At 33.3% G+C, this 23,903-nt stretch overlaps 2 protein-coding genes across 3 annotated transcripts; one reads left to right on the top strand and one right to left on the bottom strand.

Annotated features, from left to right (window-relative positions):
* Positions 1-4,705: 4,705 nt before the first annotated feature.
* Positions 4,706-8,281, top strand: LOC130976300 (MDIS1-interacting receptor like kinase 2-like). Of its 2 annotated transcripts, XM_057901127.1 has the most exons (3): positions 4,924-4,962; positions 5,081-7,554; positions 7,653-8,281. In XM_057901127.1, the coding sequence occupies exons 2-3, from the start codon at positions 5,088-5,090 to the stop codon at positions 8,033-8,035; spliced, it is 2,850 nt and encodes a 949-aa protein (XP_057757110.1). In that variant the 5' UTR covers positions 4,924-4,962; positions 5,081-5,087; the 3' UTR covers positions 8,036-8,281. The 2 variants fall into 2 exon arrangements, with proteins under 2 accessions (XP_057757109.1, XP_057757110.1); XM_057901126.1 differs by having other exon boundaries at positions 4,706-7,554.
* Positions 8,282-8,367: 86 nt separating this feature from the next.
* On the bottom strand, positions 8,368-22,567 carry LOC130976301 (subtilisin-like protease Glyma18g48580). Its single transcript, XM_057901128.1, has 11 exons — positions 22,423-22,567; positions 22,234-22,343; positions 19,075-19,172; positions 18,820-18,975; positions 11,326-11,440; positions 10,669-11,215; positions 10,492-10,586; positions 10,133-10,405; positions 9,923-10,058; positions 9,611-9,827; positions 8,368-9,121 (listed from the first exon to the last, which is right to left on the bottom strand). The coding sequence occupies exons 1-11, from the start codon at positions 22,519-22,521 to the stop codon at positions 8,577-8,579; spliced, it is 2,391 nt and encodes a 796-aa protein (XP_057757111.1). The 5' UTR covers positions 22,522-22,567; the 3' UTR covers positions 8,368-8,576.
* Positions 22,568-23,903: the final 1,336 nt, after the last annotated feature.

Consider the following 23,903-nt stretch of genomic DNA (forward strand, 5'->3'; position numbering starts at 1 on the left):
GTGCATTGCTCTGGGAAAATTCAAAGAAGCAAAAAATATAGTGTGAAGTTCACTGACAGAGAACCGTTGAGTTATTTATCAGTTCATCAAGCACTTTGTCAGATGTAAAGAACAACATCTTGCAGAAGTTTGGGGTATTTGGAAGCAAGTGGGTGAAGAAGCTATTTTATAAGATTCCCATCGCAGTTGTGTCGACCGGTGTTAAGTATGATACGTTTGTGATAGCGGCCGATGAAGATATTTTGGTTCTGTTTCATTGTGTTAGGAGTTTTCCAGAGGTTAGAATACACAAGCTATCTGCGAAGTTGGAGGTTGGTGTCGATAGTTCTAGGGCATCAGCTCCGGTTCATATCTCGACTGCCGTGGGCGGTGCTTCTAGTTCGATCCTGCGGCCGCACCAACTGTTCCGCAGATTGCATCCCCTTCCTTTGCGGCTGATTTAGATCGAACGGAGGTAGTTGCTTCTGTACCGTTCAAGAATCGTGGGGTCTGACAACAGACATTTGAGGTGGATACTAGTCATGGCATGATTCATGATGTTCAAGGGTTCGGGGAACCTGATCGAGTTGAGAATGCAATATGGGACGATGACTCTGACCAGGAGCCTGTAGATATCATTGGGGACAGCAATGATGACACAGGTGCCAATCCACATACACAGCATGATCCTTCAAGTTCTGGCACACAATAGTATCCTCCGCACTCCTCCACTCTAAACTTGGAGGCTTTGGATCAACAGGCAGACGGAGGTGCTACTATTGGGGGTTCTTCTACAGAGTTTCAGATTGGACAATCATTCCAGAATAAAGATGAAGCTGTTTTGAGTGTGAAGGACTATAGCATTCGTCGAGGTGTTGAGTACAGAGTCTTAGAGTCGAATCACTTGAAGTATCGTGGAAAATGTAAGGAATATAAACACGCGTGTATATACGCACGGTCTCTTCACTCGCATTTGCTGGGAAAACCCAAAACCTCTCATGGAACCATGTGAAGTGAACCGTCATCTGCTTGACTTTATTCGGCAGCAATAACTCGCCAAACAACTCCTGCAACCACTCCCATGCTGGTCTTCCGTTGTCCATCAGCTTTTCAAAGTCAGTCAGGCACCCACTAACGGCCTCCCCATCGATGGGCAAACCCAACTGATATGCCACATCTTGCAAAGTGATAGTGCACTCCCCAAACGGCATGTGAAAGATGTGAGTATCAGGACGCCACCTCGCATGGAATACGCTAAGTAGAAGCTCATCAACCCAGAACCACTGACTATTTAGCCTAGCCAAGTGATACAAGCTCGCGGTCTCCAAATACGGTATAATCCGTTCGTGTAAAGGCATATTCTGTTGTCTCCTCACATAACCTCAGTAGGCTGCAACATGTGGATAAGGAATTATTTCGATACTCAAGAAATCTAAAAAAATTTCGATTCATTAACGACAAACCTAATTTACCACACATCAAAACATAAAACAGAGTGGTTGACATATATCATGTAATCCTCAGCATACTTGTAATATTAATAACAGTAAATATAATTTAAAAAAAATTAATATACAATCACAACTTGAGCATATATATTCTTTATCCATAACTGAAACACGACATTTTTTATTTTTCATATTGGTTTTCTATTTTCTCTAATAATAGTAATAATAATAATAATAATAATAATAATAATAATAACAACTCACGATGATGATGATGATGATGATGATGATGATGATGATGATGATATTATTATTATTATTATTATTAAGGTAATATAACTAACCTCTTGATCGATGTTTCCAACCACGTGCGCAACGCCATTTAATCGGTACACATGCGAGCTTCGTCTTCCATAGCTCTACCTTCCAAAGGCTTCAAAACCCCAAAACCTTCTCTCAGATTCTCTCTCAATCTCTCATATTCAAAAATTTTGGCACAACACATATGAAATCCGTCATGACTTAACACGAATTATGTATTTATATTATTCCAAACACAAACCATGGTAAATTTTTATGATCAAATAGTTTATTCATAAACCGTGGTAACTTACCATGGTTTGATAACCAACTGCGGTTTATGCTCATTGTTTCTTAGTCATAAACCGTGCCAATCTCCCACGATTTATGTGTAAATGGTAAAACGTGGTAACTTACCACGATTTACATAATAATGAATCAAGACACGCAAGTAAACAAATTGCAATTATTGCATTTGAATAAATAATTTTCTCAATTATTTTATTCAAGTAAAATGTCTTTAATTAATTATTAATATTTAAAAATATAAAATAAAATATATTATTAGATTAAAAACTTAGAATGATAAAAAAAAATAATAAAAAATAATAAATTTTAATAATTTTATAATATATATTTTTTAAATTTAAAAAAGAACTACGTCTACAAGAAAAAAAAAACTTTCTTACTGTTATTCAAAATAATGATTTTAGTAAAGTACTCTCTATTTCTTTTACTCTCATCAATGGTAAAAAAATGTTGAAAATTATTTTACATAAAAAATAATTATTAGAAATGTTCAAAAATGTCTTTTTCAATAAAGCCTAATATGTCTTTCTTTTTTGCATCATGAAAAATGAACTGCGATATCTGAAAGAGAAAAAGAAGATGTTGGTGTGATGGTGTCCCTAGTACCAAACCTCAAAAACAACAAAACTCATACCAAAAAGAAAAAAGAAAAGTTGTATATACAGAGACTAAAGCAAAAGGGAAAAAAATTAAAAAACAATGAGAAAAGAAATAAGGAGTTGGACGTGCATAGAAGGGCCACATACGGCAAAAATTTTCTCATTTTTTCTTTTAAGAAAATTTATGAGTGAATACCCACCCGATCTCTGATAATTATCTCGAAAGGATAACGAGGCAAAAAAAAAAACACTCAATTCGGCTCTTAATATTTTTTTTAGAATTGATTAGCCTTTGTGCCAAAAAAATAACATTGACCACCGGAGAGACTTCGGGGAGGAATCAAGTAAGAGAACATAAGATGAGAAGACACCACATCCAACTCAAAATCTTAAGGTGTTAAATTAATGGGTCTCTCATCTTATAAACTCCTCACTCTTCCATGCTTTTTTTGATGTGGGACTAACTTCAACACTCCTCATACTTGCAATACTAACAATGTGAATTTGTAATATTTATGTAATTTAGATGTGCCAATACCTAATTTTAAATGTGTTTATATTATTTATTTAATTGTGGATGTGTTTGTGTTTCTACACGTTTTTGTACAAAATTTGTGTGAACATAGGATGAATTTTGGATGTGTTTTGAAAGTATTATATTTGTTATTTGTTATTTTAAATGTGTCTTGAATACATTTAAGATACTACATCAAATATCTACAAGACTACAATACATCCAAATTAAAATAGTAAAATTACACACAAAATAAATTATAGACACATCCAAAACGAAACCATATTTTGAAATACATTTTAAATGATTTTAGTGTCTCTAAAAAAAAACTTCTTTTTTTCTAACAAAAAATGAACAAATAAAAAAGAAGTTATTTTTTTATCTGTGGTATTTTTTTTGGATGTATTTGTGTTGAGAATTTTTTTTCACTACTCTTCTATTAATTTAAAATTTGTAATATTAATGTAATTTGAATGTGTCAATATCTAATTTTAAATTTATTTATGTTGTTTATTTAATTGTGAATGTATTTGTGAATCACGGAAAAAATATAACAATCTCAATTAGTAAAAAAAATTACATAATGTGTTTAATTTTTTTTTGTAAATTTAGAATATAAATTTATTAAAAAATATTATAATTAATAAATTAAATTTTAAAACTGATTAAAGAATGATTATTAAAAAATAATAATATTTTCCATAAACAAATATATTATTCCTCTTTCACATTTTATTCCAGCTCTAAGTCAGCTCTATATAAATTTTCTCTCTCTGGTCTCTCCCATGGCCAATCACTGAATAAGTGTCACTTTCTTATGTGAAAGGGGACACTATATCGTCCCATGCTAAAATCTAGATAGATTTTTCTTCACTAAAAGGTAATGCAACTTGTGCAACATGTGGATTAATTGAAATATAATATATCACAAGGATTGTTAATGAGGAGTTAATGATAATTGCTTCAGTTATTTAAACGTTATGTTTTGAGTTCATTTTCATCAAAAGTTATCAGAATATATTTACTAAAACATTAAAATTAAAATTTCTATTTATATATAAATGCATGCGTAATTTATAAAAAAAGAATAAAATGATAAATAAATTTCCAAAGATTTATACTTTGAATAGATTAGTCTCTAAAAAAATATCAATAATTTTTTTTAAAATAGTAGATATGAACATACTATCTTTAAATTAGTCTTTATAATTAAGATAAAAATATTAGTTTAAACTAATTAGTCTATATTTATTATACTAAAGGACTTTATTAATATTTTTTTTTAAATTAATCTATTAAAAATATAAATTTTTAGAGATTTATTTGTCAATTTATTCAAAGAAGACATAATTACGTGTGAATTGCCTTTGTGCAAAACTTTCAAAGTATGAATTGCCTTTGTGCAAAACTTTCAAAAGTATCATGTCTCCTACGTTATCTCTAGTACTCGTGCTACTCGACTAACTTTCCTCTAATAATTTGCATCACTCATTCATTTATATAATTACTTACAACAACATATGATGTGCACCAACAATCTCTGATTAATTGTCTTGAACCATGCCACCAATAATGTTCCAAAATACTACTATTGTCTTAACATTCCTTTGTGTCCTTATTCTAAAACTCTCTTCAGCTGATCAAAACATTGAAGCAGATGCACTCTTAAAGTGGAAGGCCACACTTGAGAAGCAAAGCCAAGTTATGTTATCATCTTGGAACAACGGCACAAGTCCATGCAGATGGAAAGGAATTCAATGTGACAAATCAAAGTCAATCACAACCATCAATCTTGAAAACTTTGGACTCAAAGGTACACTTCACAGTCTTAGTATTTCTTCATTCCCCAACCTCATTTCCATAAACATATACAACAACTTGTTCCATGGAACCATTCCACCACAAATTGCTAACATGTCCAAAGTTAACAGCTTGAACATGTCTTCAAATCTTTTTGATGGTTCTATCCCTAAGGAGTTGTGGACATTGAGCAGTTTACAGAGTCTTGATCTTTCTTTGTGCCATCTAAGTGGATCAATCCCGGGTTCCATTTCGAATTTGGCCAACTTATCATTTCTAGATTTATCTGATAATTACAATCTGTCAGGCCTAATTCCACCTGAGATTGGTAAACTGAACAAACTTGTGTTTCTTGGGATTGGAAACAATCAACTCTCTGGCTCCATTCCCCAAGAAATTGGAATGTTAACAAAGCTTGAGTATCTTGAATTATCAAGAAACACTCTTTCTGGTACTATCCCTTCAACAATTGCTAACATGAGCAGTTTAAATAGGCTTTACCTTGCTAATAACACCTTGTTTGGGCCAATCCCAGATTCCATGTGGAACATGTCTACCTTGTCATGGCTAAACCTTTATAATAACCAACTTTCTGGATCAATCCCTGCTTCAATAGAAAACTTGGTCAACCTGGAGTTACTTGAAATTGAGAAGAACCATTTTTCAGGATCCATTCCTTCCACAATTGGAAACATGACAAAGCTCACCTGGATATTGCTTCGCCACAATAATTTTTCTGGCGAAATTCCTAGCTCCATTGGTAATTTGATCAATTTGATCACCCTTGCTCTTCAAGGAAACAATCTATCAGGAGCTATTCCTGATACAGTTGGAAAGTTGAAAAGCCTATACTCTTTAGAATTGTCTGCCAACAAACTCAGTGGTAGCATTCCACAAGTTATCAATAACCTTACCAACATGGTTTACTTTTTGGTAGAAGAAAATGATCTCTCCGGCCACTTGCCACCTCAAATTTGCTTAGGTGGTTCATTAGGATACTTGATTGCTGGTAACAATCATTTTACTGGTCCAATTCCAAGTAGCTTGAAGAACTGCTCTAATCTTGCTAGAATTAGGTTAGAGTATAACCATTTGGAAGGAGACCTAACACAAGACTTTGGTATTTATCCTAATTTGAAATTCATTGATCTGAGTGACAATAAATTATATGGCCAAATTTCGCCAGATTGGGGGAAGTGCCAAAATCTTGAAAACTTGATAATATCCAACAATAACATTTCTGGTGGCATACCATCAGAAATTGGTGAACTTACCAAGTTGGGAAGACTTCACCTTTTCTCCAACCAATTAACTGGAATGATTCCAAGAGAATTGGGAAATATGAAAAGCCTGCTTGAATTCAAGATCAGTGACAACCATTTCTCAGGAAATATTCCAGCAGAAATAGGACTATTGCATGATCTTCAAATCTTGCACCTTGGAGGAAATGAGTTGAGTGGCAGTATACCAAGACAAGTTGTGCAGTTACCCAACTTGTTGGAATTGAACTTGAGCAACAACAAACTACAGGGAAGCATCCCCTCTGACTTCGGGTCGTCGCAGCCACTGTATTCTCTTGATCTTAGTGGGAATATGTTGCATGGACAAATACCAATAGTGCTTGGAGAGTTGAAACAATTGAAATTGTTGAACCTCTCTCACAACAATCTTTCTGGCACCATTCCATCAAGTTTTAATGGTATGTCAAGCTTGATTTCTGTCAACATATCATACAACCAGTTAGAAGGGCCGCTTCCAGACAATAACCGAGCCTTTCAGAATGCTACGATTGAATCATTGAAAAATAACAAAGGCTTGTGTGGTAATGTCACTGGCTTGGTGCCATGCCCAAGCAGCAGTCCTAGCCGTAAAAGTCACAAGGTCATGTTATTGGTATTACTTGTTATATTTGGAGTACTAGTATTTGTGCTTTGTGTGGCGGCTGTTTCATTGTACTTTCTTTGTAGAAGTGCTAGAAACAAAGACAACTCAGCTAAAGAAGTGCAACAAGTAGAAGAACACTTTTCCATATGGAGCCATGATGGAAAAATGGCGTTTGAAACTATCATTGAAGCTACCAATAATTTTGATGACAAACATCTCATTGGAATTGGAGGGCAAGGATCCGTTTACAGGGCTGAGTTGCCTTCAGGAATGGTTGTTGCTGTGAAGAAACTTCATACTGAATCAGATGCAGAGGGTAAGTCCAATTTGAAAGCTTTTGAGAATGAAATTGAAGCATTGACAGAAATGAGGCACCGCAACATCATAAAGCTATATGGATTCTGCCAGCATTCTCGGTTCTCTTTTTTGGTTTATGAATTCTTGGAAGGTGGCAGTTTGGATCAAGTATTTGGCAATGAAGCAAAAGCAAGTGCATTTGATTGGATGAAGAGGGTGAATGTGGTTAAAGGAGTTGCTAATGCTTTGTCATACATGCATCATGATTGCAAACCCCCTATGGTTCATCGCGACATATCAAGCAAGAACATTCTGTTGGACTCAGAATATGAAGCTCATGTCTCTGACTTTGGGACTGCTAAGTTTTTAAAGCCAGATTCAAATTGGACCACACTTGCAGTCACCTATGGTTATGGAGCTCCAGGTAAGTCCATTATTTTTACCTTTTATTTGTACTTTCTAAATTATATCAGTTTATTACTACACTTTTGTTTTGACTTTAAACTTGAATTATTAATGTAGAGCTAGCTCAGACTATGGAAGTGACAGAGAAATGTGATGTATATAGTTTTGGAGTTCTTAGTTTGGAGATCATCATGGGAAAGCATCCAGGAGATTTGATCAACTCATTGTTGTCACCATCAACAGCATCAATAACATACAATTTGTTATTGGTTGATGTCATAGATCATAGACCTCCTTATCCTAAGAACTCAATTGTTGGGGAAATCATGCGGATCACAAAGTGGGCACTTGAGTGCTTGAGCCAAAGTCCACAATTTCGGCCAACCATGCATCAAGTTTCTAAAGAGCTTATGATGGGAAAAGCACCTTTACCTGATGACCAATTTCCTATGATCAGGATTGGACAACTCAATGAAGAATGGGAAACTCCACTTATTTGATTGATCTCAATTCGGGGGAGACTCAGTTCAGTGGTTTGTCCCCACCAAAGGAGATAGGCTTGTTGAGTTAGAACGCATGAATAAAAGTAAAGCAATGTCATTATTAACTTTTCAATAACAATAGAGGAATGTTATCATTAGCGGTTCAATTAGTCCCCATCAAAGAACATACTTTCTGATAACAACAGTATACAAAGAAAAAGTGATCTATCAATGAACTCAATTATTAACTTGGACCCATATAAATTACAGTACATGAAATAGATACCATTGTTCAATTCTCGACGCCTTTTTCACCTTATCAAAATTTTTCAAGCATAATGTTTGGATACTGAAACTTAATCTAAGCTTTTAGATTAATAATTAGACAATAGTACGTACAACAATTTTCACTGCATAGACCAACACACAATTCTTTAAGCGGAAAAATAAATACATGACATACAGATAATCAGATATCAAGCTCGCATGTACCAATAATTATTACAAAAAGAAGACATTATTTCACATATTCTAAGACCCAAATTGAGAAGACTTGTCATCACCTTCGGCGTTGGACTGTAATGGGACTCCTAACTCTGTGTTTTCCATCTGTCCACAACAATTCTCCAAATTGATACTTATAAAGCTTTATCACACTTGAAGCTTGTATAGTAATTCGAAATGTTTTCTTCTCATATATCTTTGTGAAAGTTAATGAGTTGGGCACAATAGTAATTTTGCATCCATCTAATTTGGCAGTTGCATGATATGTGCCTGGGGGACCAACATTGGTGAGTGTACGAGTAACTGTTATCGGACTCAACTTAAGATTTGGCAACGTGATTGAAGGGTAGTTTAAGTCATTAATGCTGTGAGTTCCTTTGCAAGTGAAAGTCCTGTTGAAATTAAGAGCTGAAATGGCTTGTTGATTGTATCCAGAAGCACATAAGAAGTTCAAATAATCGTTAAGGTGCAGATCATAAACAAGTCCCGGCTCTATTGCAAGATTGGGTTGAACATGCCCTGATCCATAATCAAAGGGAGTCGCTAGCTTGTTCTTAAATGCATCTTGAATTGGCTTGTTTGTGTTGTCCTGTGTAGTTGCTGAAGGAGACACATAACAATAGGTAATTTTCTTAAAACAAAAAATACTTATAATATGACATGCATAAATTTTGACACAATTTTTCAGTGCAAAAAATATCATATGATAAGCTAATCACCTTATATTTTATAAAATGGTATCAATGGCTGTAGGTTGTGAAGACTTGTGAATAGAACAGAGAGAGAACACAGAGATTTAGAAATATAACTTGATGATCATTATTGTGTTAACTAATTGTAGAGAGTAGATGTACATCATTATATATACGTAAGCTATTGTGACTTGTTCATCAAGTTGTGATCTTTAGTTACTAACAATAACAGCCAGCCACTACTGCTAGCTGCAACTGATTCCAACTACTTCTATCAACCTCTAATTACTTTATCAGTCTTCTTATATATCACTTGAAAAAACGAAAAAGTTGAAAATAGATTTAAATTCAAAGATAAGTATACAAAATAAATTGAATGAAGGATAAGGGAAATTACCAGTAGTCATGATGGCAGATTTGATAGCTGCTGGACTCCAAGTAGGATGAAGGGTTCGGAGAAGTCCAGCTATACCAGCGGCATGAGGACAAGACATAGAAGTTCCTTGAAGCACATTAAACCTAAACCCACGACGATTATCAGATAGAAGGTCTGATGCACTTGCGAATAATGAATATGATGCAAGTATGTTCACTCCAGGCGCAGTCACATCCGGCTGATATATGAAAACCACCACAATATCAAGGATTCAGGGGACCATACTATATACAGTTAATAACGAATCAAATGAAGTGAGTATGACAAGACAACCTTGAGTATTGATGGTTGAATCTTATTGGGTCCCCTGGAGGAGAAGGAAGCCATAACTGGAGCTGGCTTTATTCCATAAACTGTTGTCGCTGATGAGAACGTTAGTGTCTCATTAGACGAGCTGGCTGCAGGAGCCCTGCAATATAAGCACAGTTAACATACATGAGGATATGTGATATGGATATTACTTTGATTGGTATTGACACTTACGTGGCAGTTGTAAAGTAAGTAGGATTTGTAGTTGGTTGAAAAGAGGGAGAGCCGCCTTTATGTACATCATGATCGCCAACTGTTGACAAAACATGAGGCTCGGCAAGAAGAGTATTCCCATTTTGCTGTTGATTGCGCAAGAACATTCCTTTTGCACCTGCATTCTTCGCTTCTTGCCCCTCTGCAACCGATTTTATTTTACCTTCTCTAAAGCATGACACTATCTTCCCCGTTATTTTCGCTGGGTCAAGTGTTCCTGGCCTACAAAATTGACTGCCACAAAGCAACACCATAATGACCAAATTAGAAACGGTAAGAACTCGTTCAGTAAAAAGAACGTGCGAGCTACTTGTACTTACGCATCTCGGTTTGAAGCATTGGCAAATTTACCAGCAGTAGAATCAATGAGAGGAAAAGCCCGGTTTTGTGGCAAATTTACGAAAAGACTGGCACCCTAGGTAGACAAAAATTAAACCGCAATTTATTAACTCAAATAATTTATATACAACTCTTGTGTTACTATTATAAATAAATACCTTGATTTGTTGACCGTTAGCGAGAGTAATGGTACTTGTAAAGTCCCTATCAATGGTGCTAGCAGCAATTGTGAATACCCAAGGAGCCACGTTAAGAACGCTTCCTGGTGTGGGTCCATCATTCCCTGCAGATGCAACGAACACAACATTTCTAGAAACTGCATGGAAGGCACCAATGGAGACTTCATCAGTGAAGATATCTTCGGGTTGGACTACGTACTGGCCACCAGCGGAGAGTGAGATGATGTCAACACCGTCGCTTATGGCTTGGTCTATTGCAGCCAGCACATCGGCGCCATAGCAACTGGCTGAGTCAGTTAGCGACCAACAAACCTTGTAGGATGCAACTCTGGCTCTTGGGGAGCCACCTTTGGCGGTTCCATTGCCAACTCCAAATACGTTGGCACCTGGCACGAAATTGCCGGCAGCCGTTGATAGAGTGTGGGTCCCATGACCCACAAAGTCGCGCGCTGTGCGTAGCAATGGGTTTAACTTGCCGTTGTAGACCTCGAAGGCAGTATTGTAAAATCTTGCTCCTATTAACTTCCTGTTTATACAATCCACGTTTATTTCGTTACATTGAGCATAAATTACATAAGATCTTGGTAATAATTAAGCAAAGCTTCAATTAATTAAGAAAGCACGAAGGGCACTAACCTGTTGCAAGGGTTTCTCTTGCTTTTGGGTATTTGACAAACGTTACCCCCGCGCCATTTTGATGGGACGGGGCCATATCCCCTGTCACTGAAACTCCTCGATTCTGGCCAAACTCCTGTTAATTATATATAGTTAAGTAGTGATTATTATTGAAATATGTTAATGCTAAAATGCGGTTGATTAGTGAATAATTAATTAATAAATTAATTATGAGTTAAAAATTAAAAAATTAAATTTTATAATTTAAAAAAATAAAAATATTTATAATTTAATTTAAAATATTAATTTTAAAAATTATGGTTTAAAATTGAGTTAACAGACTAAAACGAGTGAACCGAATCTAAATGAGTCCAAGTTCAATATATAAATACTCCACTTCAGCACAAAAAACACCATTCACCACTAGTGATACTATTCACTTTCAATTTCATTTGCTCATAACTTTTGATTTGGAGTTTCGATTGATAAGTTGTTTGTGACTATGCATTCGTCTCAGAATTCTCTTTGATTCTATCTAAACAAAATACTAAGAAATTCTAAATTTCGTGCCTAGTTCTTCCTTCTCCTCATTTTCGCGAATTTAGCTTTTGTGTATTGACAGATGTTGTAATTTTGATGATTTAAGGGTGTTCTAGTACGAGCTATTACCGAGTTTCATCCCCATGAGCAATGGGTTAAGGTAACGAAGCTTTATTCCCTTTTAATTTTCTAATTCTATAAACCCTAAGTTGATGTGTGCGTGTGTGAAATTAGTAATATTAGAGTTGTTGGGTGATTTGGTGCATTTCGAAAACTTGGAGTTGTTGATTGAGACTTGATTGGTGTTGGACGAGTTTGGTTTGGTCGGAAAGGAAAGAAAATCAAAAGTTTGAAAACCACCGTCATTAAGGTACGAGTTTGAATTCGGGTAGGAATTATATAAAGTTATGTGAATGCGTAGGTTAATTGTCCCGATGATAGAATTTGATTGAAATTGGAATGTGTTGTGATTAGTTGAATGAATGTATGCTTGATTCAATTGGTTGCGATATTGTGAATTGAGTGGTGAATGGGTAATATTAATGTTTATATGAATGAATGGGACATGAGTTGTGATATTATTGATTATGTTGATAATTGATGTGGGTGTTGGGCCTGAGATTGTGATAGGGTGAGAAAATTATCTATGAGGTAAGTGAAGGTAAGCGGTGTGAATTATTGAATGGAATGATTGATGACAATGTGGTTATAAATTATGGATGTTGAGTATGTGTGTGATAAAGGTTGAAGTTGGAATCGTTAATTTGGTGTAACAAATGGTTAGGAAGGGTAAGGAATTAATAAATATATGTTGAATTGCTAATTGAATATTGTGCCAAATAATAGTAAATTGGGTTGGTTAAGGATTAATCATGGAATTATAAATGGAAATGTTTGAATGAATTGAATAACTTAAGTGTTGGAACGATTAATAGGTAATTGAGGAGTGTTTGACAATGTGTAGGAGTGTTTTGTATTGAATTGGTGTGGTTGATTTGAAATTGAGTGGAAGTTTTGAAACTAGTGGACTTGGCAAAATTTTGGGTGAAAATTTGTTTGTTAACCAACTTTGATGCATTGTAATTTGACTCTCGGACCCTCAAATTTTGTAAAACTTCTCTTAAATGAAACTTGGACCCGAGTAGTTTACAACATTCGAAAAACAGACAAAAAATAAATTTTAACGAAAAAGTTATATCCGTTTGAAGTTTAGGGTTAAAAACTGAATTCTACAGAAGTTGCAAAAAATTGAGGTCATGTGTACGCATGACCCATGTGTACGCATGATACGTGTTACAGAATGAAAGAGCCTTGTGCGAGTATTGTGCGCATACCATGCATATGCACAAAAGTAAAGTCATGTGTATTCATGACCCATGCGTACGCGCAACTTGCCTTTTAGAAATGTATCTTTTTCGTGCGCGTTTCGCGCGTACTCACAAAACGGGATTCATGCATACGCATAATTATCCTGTTTTTCAACAAATGTTGTTTTTAATAGTTTTTGTCTATTCATTTTGTTTTTTCACCTCTGTAATTCCTATTTAAGGTCCGATATCTAATTTTTAGGCTTCAGAATAAGAGCGATCATATAGAGGGAGTTAGATTGATATTGAGGGAGATTCGCAAAGTGAATAATTGAATTAATGAGGCGTTGATAATACTGAATGAGATGATGGTGATGGTGATCAGGTGTATAGTTAAGGACATTTGAAATGTTGAGTGATGGTTTGGAGGATAGATAAGTAATTCCTATCCGAATTGTGATTTTGAGGATAGATAAGTAATCCCCATCCGAGTTATAATTTTGAGGATAGATGAGTAATTCTTATCTAAATCATGGCCTGAGGATAGATGACTAATCCTTATCCGGGTTATGGTTGAGGCACCTGCCTGAGTGGATGAGTAATGTCTACTCCAGGTTGTGGTGAAACACTAGCATGGGTAGACGAGTAATACATATTTCGTGTTGTGGTATTTCATATCCGAGTTAGCTACCGGAGGTGTCAGGATTGGCTGTATAACCGACAGATGAGCTCATTGGCCATAGGACAGACATGCATCATTTGCATTTGTATGATTTATTTGGGTGTGCTTTTGGTTTTTGGCATGCTTAGTTGGTCAATTATATTTATATACTACTTGATCTAATTGCATTATCTGTTATCTCTATCTGTGTATTCTTTGTACTGTCTTGTATGTATTTGCATAATTGACAAGTCCCTCATGCTGGCAATGGTGACGCTGAGAGCTATTTTTTAACAAAATGTGAATGATTGAGTGATTGGAGGATGTTGAATAAGTATTAATTGATATGTGAGTTTCCCGGGTAGATGCAACAGTAGTGACTCATCCCATTTGCTTCGAGCTAAGATCTGATAAGAACTGATATAGAATTAGGAAATGTGGGCTGTTATGATATAGAGAGAGATGACGATTTGTATCGGGGAGAACTGAGATTCATGAGAGCACTAGTATGACTAGTGATGATAATTGATACCTTTGGAGATTGAATGTTGTTGATAATAATTGTAAAGACTATAGAACCGAAAGGGTTTAATACTGAAATGAATAATATTGATATTGAGAGAATTAATAGCTTAGTGTTAGGAAGAATCGAGATTAGAGACTATTAATAAGGGCTGAGACTTAGTTTGTTTATCCTGTTTGGATTAGAAAAGACCCAAGGCTTAACTTTGAATGATCGGAGTTTAGGATTGTCTAATAGGTTCGTGTAGTCTTTACATCGTTTCTATTTGAAATTTTTACCCTACTGAAAACCCTGTAAAAGATAATGTTCTCACCCGTTTTCTAGAGTTTCTACTTTATAGATATCGGACGTGACGCACCTCAATGAGCGTACAAGATCTGCTTTTGGGAAGCGAGGATTTCCTTTGGGATTTATTTTCTGCTCTTAGATTTTATATATGTGTTCTCCACTTTTGTATTTTTCTTGTATATCCTTCTTAGAAGTTAATTTTAGATAAACAGGATTTATGTTTATGTTTACTTTTGGGTATATATATATATACTCTAGTCGACCTTTACTTCGCAGATCGAGACTTGAGACTTGATATGTATTTCCTTTAGAATTCTTATATATATACATTTCTTTGTCTCGTTCGTTTTTGTTCACCGACTATTTTTGCTCACCGACACTTGCGATCTTTGACGTTTTTTAGAATGTTGCATTTTTGTTCTGTCGTTTTTTTCATGGGTGTAAACCTCGATTAATTAGTAGATAATTAGTCAATAAATTAGTTTTTAATAATGAAAATTAGAAATGCGAATATTATATTAAATTAGGATAGAACTCATCAAAACGAGAATTTTGACACTAATTTCGAAAAAACGGTTTAAGATTGGATCGAACGGTTGAACCGGGCTCAAACCGGGCCGTGGGCCCAACCGGGCCAGCCATTTAAAATAAACCCCACGTTCTTCTCTTCTTCATCTTCAGCAGAACGCTGAAAGCTTGCATCCAGGGAGAAGAAGAAAAGGGTCCAAACCCTCATTCCAAGTTCAAGGTGCCGTAACTTTTCGATCCGAGTTTCGATCGCCGCACCGTTTGCGGCCACGCGTCCACCATGTCAAGCTCTACTCGAGCTCTACATTTCTACCAGAATAATTTCATAAGTAAGCCCTTAAATATTCTCAGCCACTCTTTTCCCCCAATTTTCGAAATATAGGAAGGGAAGTTGAATTTCTTTAACTTTTGATGTTTTAGGATCCAATTAGCTTCAGAAAAATGTTCACTCTTGCTTATGTGAAGCTTGGGTAAGGTGAGAATACGATAATTCTATTTTATTTTCATTGAATTTGAGCTTTGAGTATTGAATTTGATATATATGTGTTATAAATGTGTATTAGGTTGTGAATAAATAATTGGAGCTTGAAATTGTAAATACTGGAACTTGGAGGAAGCTGAGTAGTTGAATTTTGAGGGGTTGCCTTGATTTTGAATAGATAGCTTTGGTCGTTAAGTGGAAATCGGCTAAGGTATGGTTTAGGTTTCTTGCATTTAATATATAATGTTCTGTGAAAACTTAGGCTAGATGACCATAGGATAAGTTGGAATGCAGGTGTATATTTAATGTTTAGTAATGGGTTGATGAATATGCTTGGTTTGGTTTGGTGCTTTGTTTGTAAGATGATATTGGTTGCTAGTTCGATCCTTGAAAGGATATGTGATTGAATTGTTGATTATATGGCTATATTTTGGTTTGGTTGAATGATGATTGATGAAAAGATATGGAGCTTGTTGAGGATTATTGTTGGCAATTTGGATTGGTAGTAATAGGTTTGAAAATAATTGGAATGAAAATTTTGAATGAAAAATGAGGTATTTTGTGTTAAAAGTCTAGGATTTGTGAACTATGATTCTTAGTTGAATTTTGGTTGTTAGATTTGAATATTGTATGAGTATAATTGTTGATCTGAGGTAGATTTATTATAGTGATTGTTATGATGACGAGGAAGGGTGTGTTGAATCGAAAAGAATGCAGGTTTGGACTTGAAAAGGGTGGCAAAGTCCGAGTTTTAGAGGAGATGTTGTCGAAATTTTATAAAAATTAGGAATTTTGTTTATATGATTATTTAAAATGATTTAGATTCAAAGGTTATATGGTTTGATTTTGAGTTATTAAGAAAATGAGTATGTTTTAAGTTTGATTCATTTATAAAAGAATGAATTATGTTTTGAATTGGAACTATTGATGGACGGAATGGGAGGTGTGATAATGAAGGATAAGGATTGAATATGATTGATGTATGATGATGAATGAGATGCGATTGAGAATGATGTGGATGTTGATGAATTATAATTGAATTATTTATATGGTTTATGAATTTGAATGATCTGAGATACGAGATTCCCTGGATAAAGTACCGTGGCTTGCCACCACATATACTAAGTTGAAAACTCGATACTCTGTTGACCCTACGACGTAAGTGTGGCCGGACACTATATAAATTATCGGGAATGTTACCCCTATTGAGCAATATTGATTATTTGAGAAAAAGTTATGCATAGGCTATTGGGGATGCACGTCGGGGGACAGTCTAAGTACAATTCAGACTTGTCGGGTTGGCTGGATAACCGACAGATGAGCCTCATCAGCCATAGGACAGGCATGCATCATATACATATTACTTGAATTACTTGCTTGTACTTTAATTGGGCGTGCCTATATGTACTTGCCATGTTAAATGTGTATTTGCTACCTGCAGTAACTATAACATTCTTGTGCTTGCCTTTATCTGTTTATTTGTCTGTGAAAATGCATGATGGAATTGGAGGTATGGAGGAATGACAATATGGGACTTAGATTTAAGGTTAAGTTAAGTTAGGTTTAAATATTCTTAGAAAACCACCTTTTATGGCTTCTGTTTAATACTTTAAGCTCTATAATCCGAGTGTCGGTGTTCTAGGATTGCCTCTGGCATTCCCAGAACCTTATCTATTATGTGTGTGGCACCTTTATACTATGTTGTTGTTTTTCAGATGCAGATCGAGAGGCATCTCGTCAGGCGTCTAGACTCTTGAAGCGGAGTGGTTACTTGGTAGTTTTGTTGTACAGTGATGTGTATATATGTACTTAGCTTTCTCTCCGCATAACTTGTTATTTTTGATCCTCTTAGCGGTTTATGGAGAGGTAAGATTGTGTATATGTACTTTTGGGATTTGGATATGTACGTATATAATGTAAATAATCTCCGGCTAGTCTTGACTTCGCAGACTGAGTTAGGAGCTTGTTATTTTGTATCTTTGGCACTCTATTCCTACTTTTGTTATCTTATGTTTAATAGTTATGGTTTTCTTAGCACGCAAGTTAACTCGTTCGCTGAACGTTGCGGTTTTATTTCGCGATTTTTATTTTTTCTATTCTTCAAGACTCCTAGCATATTATAATTCTTTTGCTATTATATATATATATATATATATATATATATATATATATATATTTTATTTTAGTGGTCGTAATACTACACCACCTCTGTTTTACGACTTAAGCGTAAAGTTCTGTATAATAGGGTATTACAATGGGACTCTTAGCTAAATCATTTTCTTTTAAATACTATATGTATATATTTTATTTTTAAATATTATAATACCTTACTTTTGATTTATGACCTAAAAATAAAGTTCTGTGTGATAGAATATTACATCAATTAAATTCTTAACATTCCTAAATCTTATATCATAGAGATTGTATTAGAAAAAAAAGTGTACCACTATTAATTTGCTTATATCCAAGTTTCTAACTCGAAATCAATATATATATAGCTTCAACTAATCATCTTTTGGCAATACATATATTATGACACATTAACTCTGTCAACAATAACACAGTTTATTATTGTTACTATATACTAGTCTATGACAACTACTACTACTATTACAGGGCGTCCTTTCTTTTGGCTTTAACCCAGCAAGGAAATAAGCTAGCACATGTATGCTGCCGCTTGAGCTATATATGAATATTAATATTAGACGAATTATATAGGTATTAATGTTTTTATATATTTTTTATTTTGGTATCAAAAAATAGGAATGTAAAACAAAAATAGAATTTATTATTTTTAATTAGTAGTTAGTCGATAATATTTAAAAATGTGGATTAAAACTTAAAAATATATTATTAGATTGTTAGACTAAAAAAGTTAGATTAATGACTAAAAATACTAACTAAAAATAATAAATTATGCTTACCCTTAAATTTTTTTTCTTAAAAAATATTTGCTAAAGGACATAAAAATTTATCTTTTATATTAAAAAAATTATAAAAAAAAAGAAGTCTAGAAAAATGATAAAAACATCATTGTTCTTAAAATTGATTCTATATATCATGGCCCATAGTCACGGGGAATCTTGTTCTCGGAAAATATAATAATGTAAATTAATCCGTACGGATTGGATTATAATAATATGCAGAGGATGCAGTAGATGTAGATAGATTAGAAAAGCTTAATTACCTGTGTCAATGTTAGCAATGATTGTATTTTCACCAAATCTTCCCTTCCTCCATGCCAAGTTGCCATCATTTCTGTTTAGTCCAAGAAATTCCCACGATCGAGTTGTGTGCAATTTGTGCTTTCTTGTCAAGAATACAGACACCACATTTGGTTTTTCTGGCCCGGTATTCCAAACATACAAATTTAGATGATTAGCTTCAGCGAACCAAAATTAAACTACATATGATTGGGAGTATATAGAAGCATTATTCTCACTTGCAATATGTGCTGCTTCTTCCTCTTCAAGCAGGGCAGCAAAGCCATTTATGTGTTTATTATACGAGTATATAATGGCTTCTTTTGCTTTCTCATGGCTGTCACATTTTAGAAAAATATTAAGACTTAATATTTCTAATATATTAAAATAAAGAGTTCATTAGTATTGGTTTAAATTAAAAAATATATAAAAAATGGTTAAAGTTACTTAATTTTTTTAATTTAGTTAATATATATTCTAAAGGCACATAATAAATTTAGCATTAATAAAATATTTTAAATTATTTCTTTTAATAAATATAAAATAAATATATTAAAAAATAAATTTTTATATTTTAAAAAATTTAATTTATAATTTTGATATGTGTTTTTAGAATACAAAATAGATAAACTCATATTATCTTTTACATAATAATCAATTGTTTGTGTTTTCCGTTTCATGTTTTAGCTTTTCATAGAATTTAATGGATTATATATATAAACTTAAATTTACATAACCACCTGCCGGTACTACTTCCGTTACTCTCATATAAATGTTCACTTGCATATCAACCTTTAATTTAGGGCAATTTACGCAATAAAATGAAGGAGTAAAATCTTTACGCAAATACAACATTGATAATTTTCAGACGCAAATACAATAAACGCAATTATATATAATCTGCTATATTCTGTAGCGGAACTCAATTGCACCTAATCTGCTACAGGGCATCGCGGATTACGTTGAGGGCTAAGTTACTCATAAATCGCTACACCATGTAGTGGTTTATGACCAAATGGCGCTACACTCATAATCCGCTATACATTTATTGTGTTTAGGGTGTACCAGATGGATTTCGTGTCGCCAATACCGGAGGGACTTTGGCCACCTTATGACGGTTCGACCGTTATTTCGGACCCCAACTTGAGGCGTTGTCGTGATGGCCGACCGAGGTCTACTAGAATCCAGAACAACATGGATGAGGCTGACCCTAACCGACCCAAGCGGTGCGGGCTATGCAGACAGCCTGGACACACGTATAGGTCTTGCCTCCAGAGAGGCTCCACCGTTGCCGGTAGTTCGTAGGATTTTTAGTCTATGTGCTTCAACTTTTTTGAATTTTTTATTCTCCTGTAGCAATTTACGCTTTCGGGTGTTACTGTTAGTTCCTTTCGTGTGTTTGTGTTAATCTTGGTTCCGACCTATTTGTATGACTTATGACTTATGCCTAATGTAGAAATTTAATCCATGTTACTGTTAATGCCTCGTGCCTATTATATTTCTATGGCTTATTATTTATGGACACTGTATTTGTATAACTTCGTACATTTTACATCACGAGTTGTTACTGTAAGACTGGTATATATAGGCATCTTCCCATCAATCCACATTGTTCATAATCCGCTAGAATGTATAGCGGATTATGAGTGTAGCGCCATTTGGTCATAAACCGCTACAGGGTGTAGCGGTTTATGAATAACTCAGCCCTCAACGTAATTCACGATACTCTGTAGTAGATTACGTGCAATTGAGTTCCGCTACAGAGTATAGCGGATTATATATAATTACGTTTATTGTATTTGTATCTGAAAATTGCCAATATTGCATTTGTGTAAAGATTTTGCTCTTTCATTTTATTTGCATAAATTGTCCTTTAATTTAGATTAAAGGTAGTTAACTCAAAAGATATGTTTAGTAAAGTTTCATCTTTCTAACATATATCCAATCATACATGACTAAAGATAAAGCGCATGCTATTATGAGTATAGTTATAATAGATACGATTATGTTATATGTATATTAAAATTAATTATTAATATAAAATATATATTAAAATATAAATATATTAAAAATAAAATAAATTTTATATATTTATATATAAATATGATATTGATAGTTAATTTTGATATATTAATGGTATTTTTGTCATAGATAAAATGATTATACAATTTTTATAATATTTAAAAAGAATATTATTGGAATTAAAATAATATTTTTTAATAATTGAAAATACATTTTAGTATTGTTTGAATATAAGATAAAAAATAAGAACAAAGAAAATAAAAAAAATAGATGTTTATGCATTGGTCTACAATTTAGTCAAACTCAAAATGAATAACCAATCTATTCTTAGTCTTATTTGACCTCATAGACCTCATAGAGTTTGGATATAGCGACATGAGTTCAGTGGCTTCAGTCTCACTTATCACCTTTAAAGGTGGATTATTTTAAAAGTTGGTTATTTATTCTACTATAAATACATTGACACTCTCAACTATATTTAGAACCCAATCTACTAAAAATTTGCTTAAAACTCTTACTAATTTAAGTATCGAAGTTTTTTACAGATATTACCCTACCTCTTCACGAGAAACTCGGACAGTAGTACTCCAATACCAGCACAAGCCAAACACTACCTCAAAAGGAGTCTAGACCTCACGTTCAAGTCTAAATCACCGTTTCAAGTAATTCTCAGAGCATAAAAAAAAGTGAATTTTTTCAATGTTATTTAGATAAAGAGAAAATAAATGAAAAGAAGATAGAAAAAAAATTTTTGTTTAGATGAAAGAAAAAGTAAAAAAAAATTATAATAAAATAAAATGAAAAAGTATAGAGGACCAGCAGTTTTATTGAATTTTGGCCAACATGTAACCAGCAAAAAAAGTGAGTCATTAGATGGAATTTTACACCAATCTCACACCATCAAATCATCATTGATGACTAGTTGATGACTAACAATCACAAAAATTACTAGCCCCTAATATTGCTCGAATAAAATTATATTAATATTATTACCTATATTATATATAAATTATAATTTATTATTGCTTTTTCTATGTTACACAAAAAATAAATTTATAATTTATTAACTTTTTGTCGGTTTTTTTTTTACATGATTGAGGAAAAAATTTAAATACGGGCTCTACTTCATTTTTTTTCTCTTTCACCAACTTTCTCTTCTTATCCAATAAAAAAAAATTATTTTTCTATTCATTTTTCTTCTTTACATCTTCTTTCTTCTAATTTTCTTTGATCTAAACATAGTGTTAATTTAAAAAATAAAATAAAAAATTTGTAAAATAATAAAAATATAATCTTAAATAATATTAAAAAATTACATAATTATCATAATAATGATAACCACCCATATTTAAGCTAAATATAAATATAAATCATACCTTCCCAAAACTGAAGCTAATAAATCGAAGTGAGAATTTGTAGCGGCATCAAGGTCAACAGATGTAGGGCTGGGACCATGAGAATGTGCTCCCAAGTATACAATGTAGCACTAATAAAGCAACATATAGATTGAAAAAAGTTCAACGCTGGAAGAGGGGGGAGGAGTTCAGCAAGAGGAGCAAACCTACCTTTTTGGTGTCGGTGCCGTGAACAACTTCCGGCAAGACTGGCAGAAGAAGAAACCATGTAGCAATGATGAAGGGAAGGTAAAAGCTGGAAGTGATCATGTGTTTTCTGTTTTGCTTTTCAAGTGTAGTATTATGTGGGAATTGAATTGCTTGGCAGGCACCGCATACAGTACAATTTATAGAGCATCATTGTCCTTTTCAACTTGATTACATTCTGTTCAACCATTGTTAGTTTAGATCCGATTTATATATTTAATATTTTTAACTAAAACATTAAAATAAATAGCTTATACATAAGTCGTCTGATCTATGCTACGTTTAACACCCTCCCCCCCCCCCCCAGTCCCCAACTCCCCTTCGTCCTTTGTGCTAATCTCCCGGTATGTATATTCAAAAATATTATTTATATATTAAAAATAATTATTAATATATTTATATATAAATATATGTGTTGTTTAATTTATTTTTAATATGTATTTTATATTAATGATTAATTTTAATAGCTGATTTTGATGTAAACATAATATAATGAGTATATATTAACATCTAATCCTTAATTGCTCCGAGTTAATAATTTAATAGTTGAGGCAAGACTCGATTTTTATTCGTTAATATCAACTAATATTTTAAAATTATTTATATTTTAAATTCTAAATTTTAAAATTTAAATTTTTACTATAAATTTTAAATTTTTTAAAAATTAAGAGTAAAAAAATAATTTTAATTACAATAAACCCTAGACTAATATAAACTAATTAAAAATTATTTTTCCATAGTTATTAATTCACAATGTAAATGTGAAATATAGCATGATCTAGAAGACAAAACAATTTACAAATAGGCCAATATATTCAGAAATCAAAGATAGAAGTACACATTTTGATTCGCAAATCCATAATATGGAATGGACTCTCCTTTTCCTATGTACCAGTGAAAGGACCCGTGAGAAAAAGTTACATACAAAACTACGAAATGACATCAAGAAACATTGTTAAAGACCTTCCTGAATACGGCTAATTTTCTTGTATATTAAAAAAATTTTCCTATGTACCAGTGAAAGGACCCGTGCGAAAAAGTTACATACAAAACTACCTGAAATGACATCAATAAACATTGTTAAAGACCTTTCTGAATACGGCTAATTTTCTTGTATATTAAAAAAATATTAGTGTAAAACTTAATTATTAGATTTTATAGTATTTTTTAAAATTGTGAATAATATATCTTTTTTGTATTGACAATAAGTTTTCTTGTATTGTATATTTTATTATAGGAAAGTTATCCAATATTCCACACTATTTTAATGAAATACGGTATGTCATGTACGAATAAGTTGTCCTTATTATTTTTGGTGTTTAGTGAGGAGTTAATTTCTAAAATGTCCTTTTTATTGATGAAAACGACGAGAATAACTCGCCAAATGTTTTGGCTTTGAAGGCTGCTACTCTATGATCTCCCTTTATTTATTTATTTATTTTTTT

Source organism: Arachis stenosperma, chromosome 4 (assembly GCF_014773155.1).
Source record: "Arachis stenosperma cultivar V10309 chromosome 4, arast.V10309.gnm1.PFL2, whole genome shotgun sequence".
Lineage (NCBI taxonomy): Eukaryota > Viridiplantae > Streptophyta > Magnoliopsida > Fabales > Fabaceae > Arachis > Arachis stenosperma.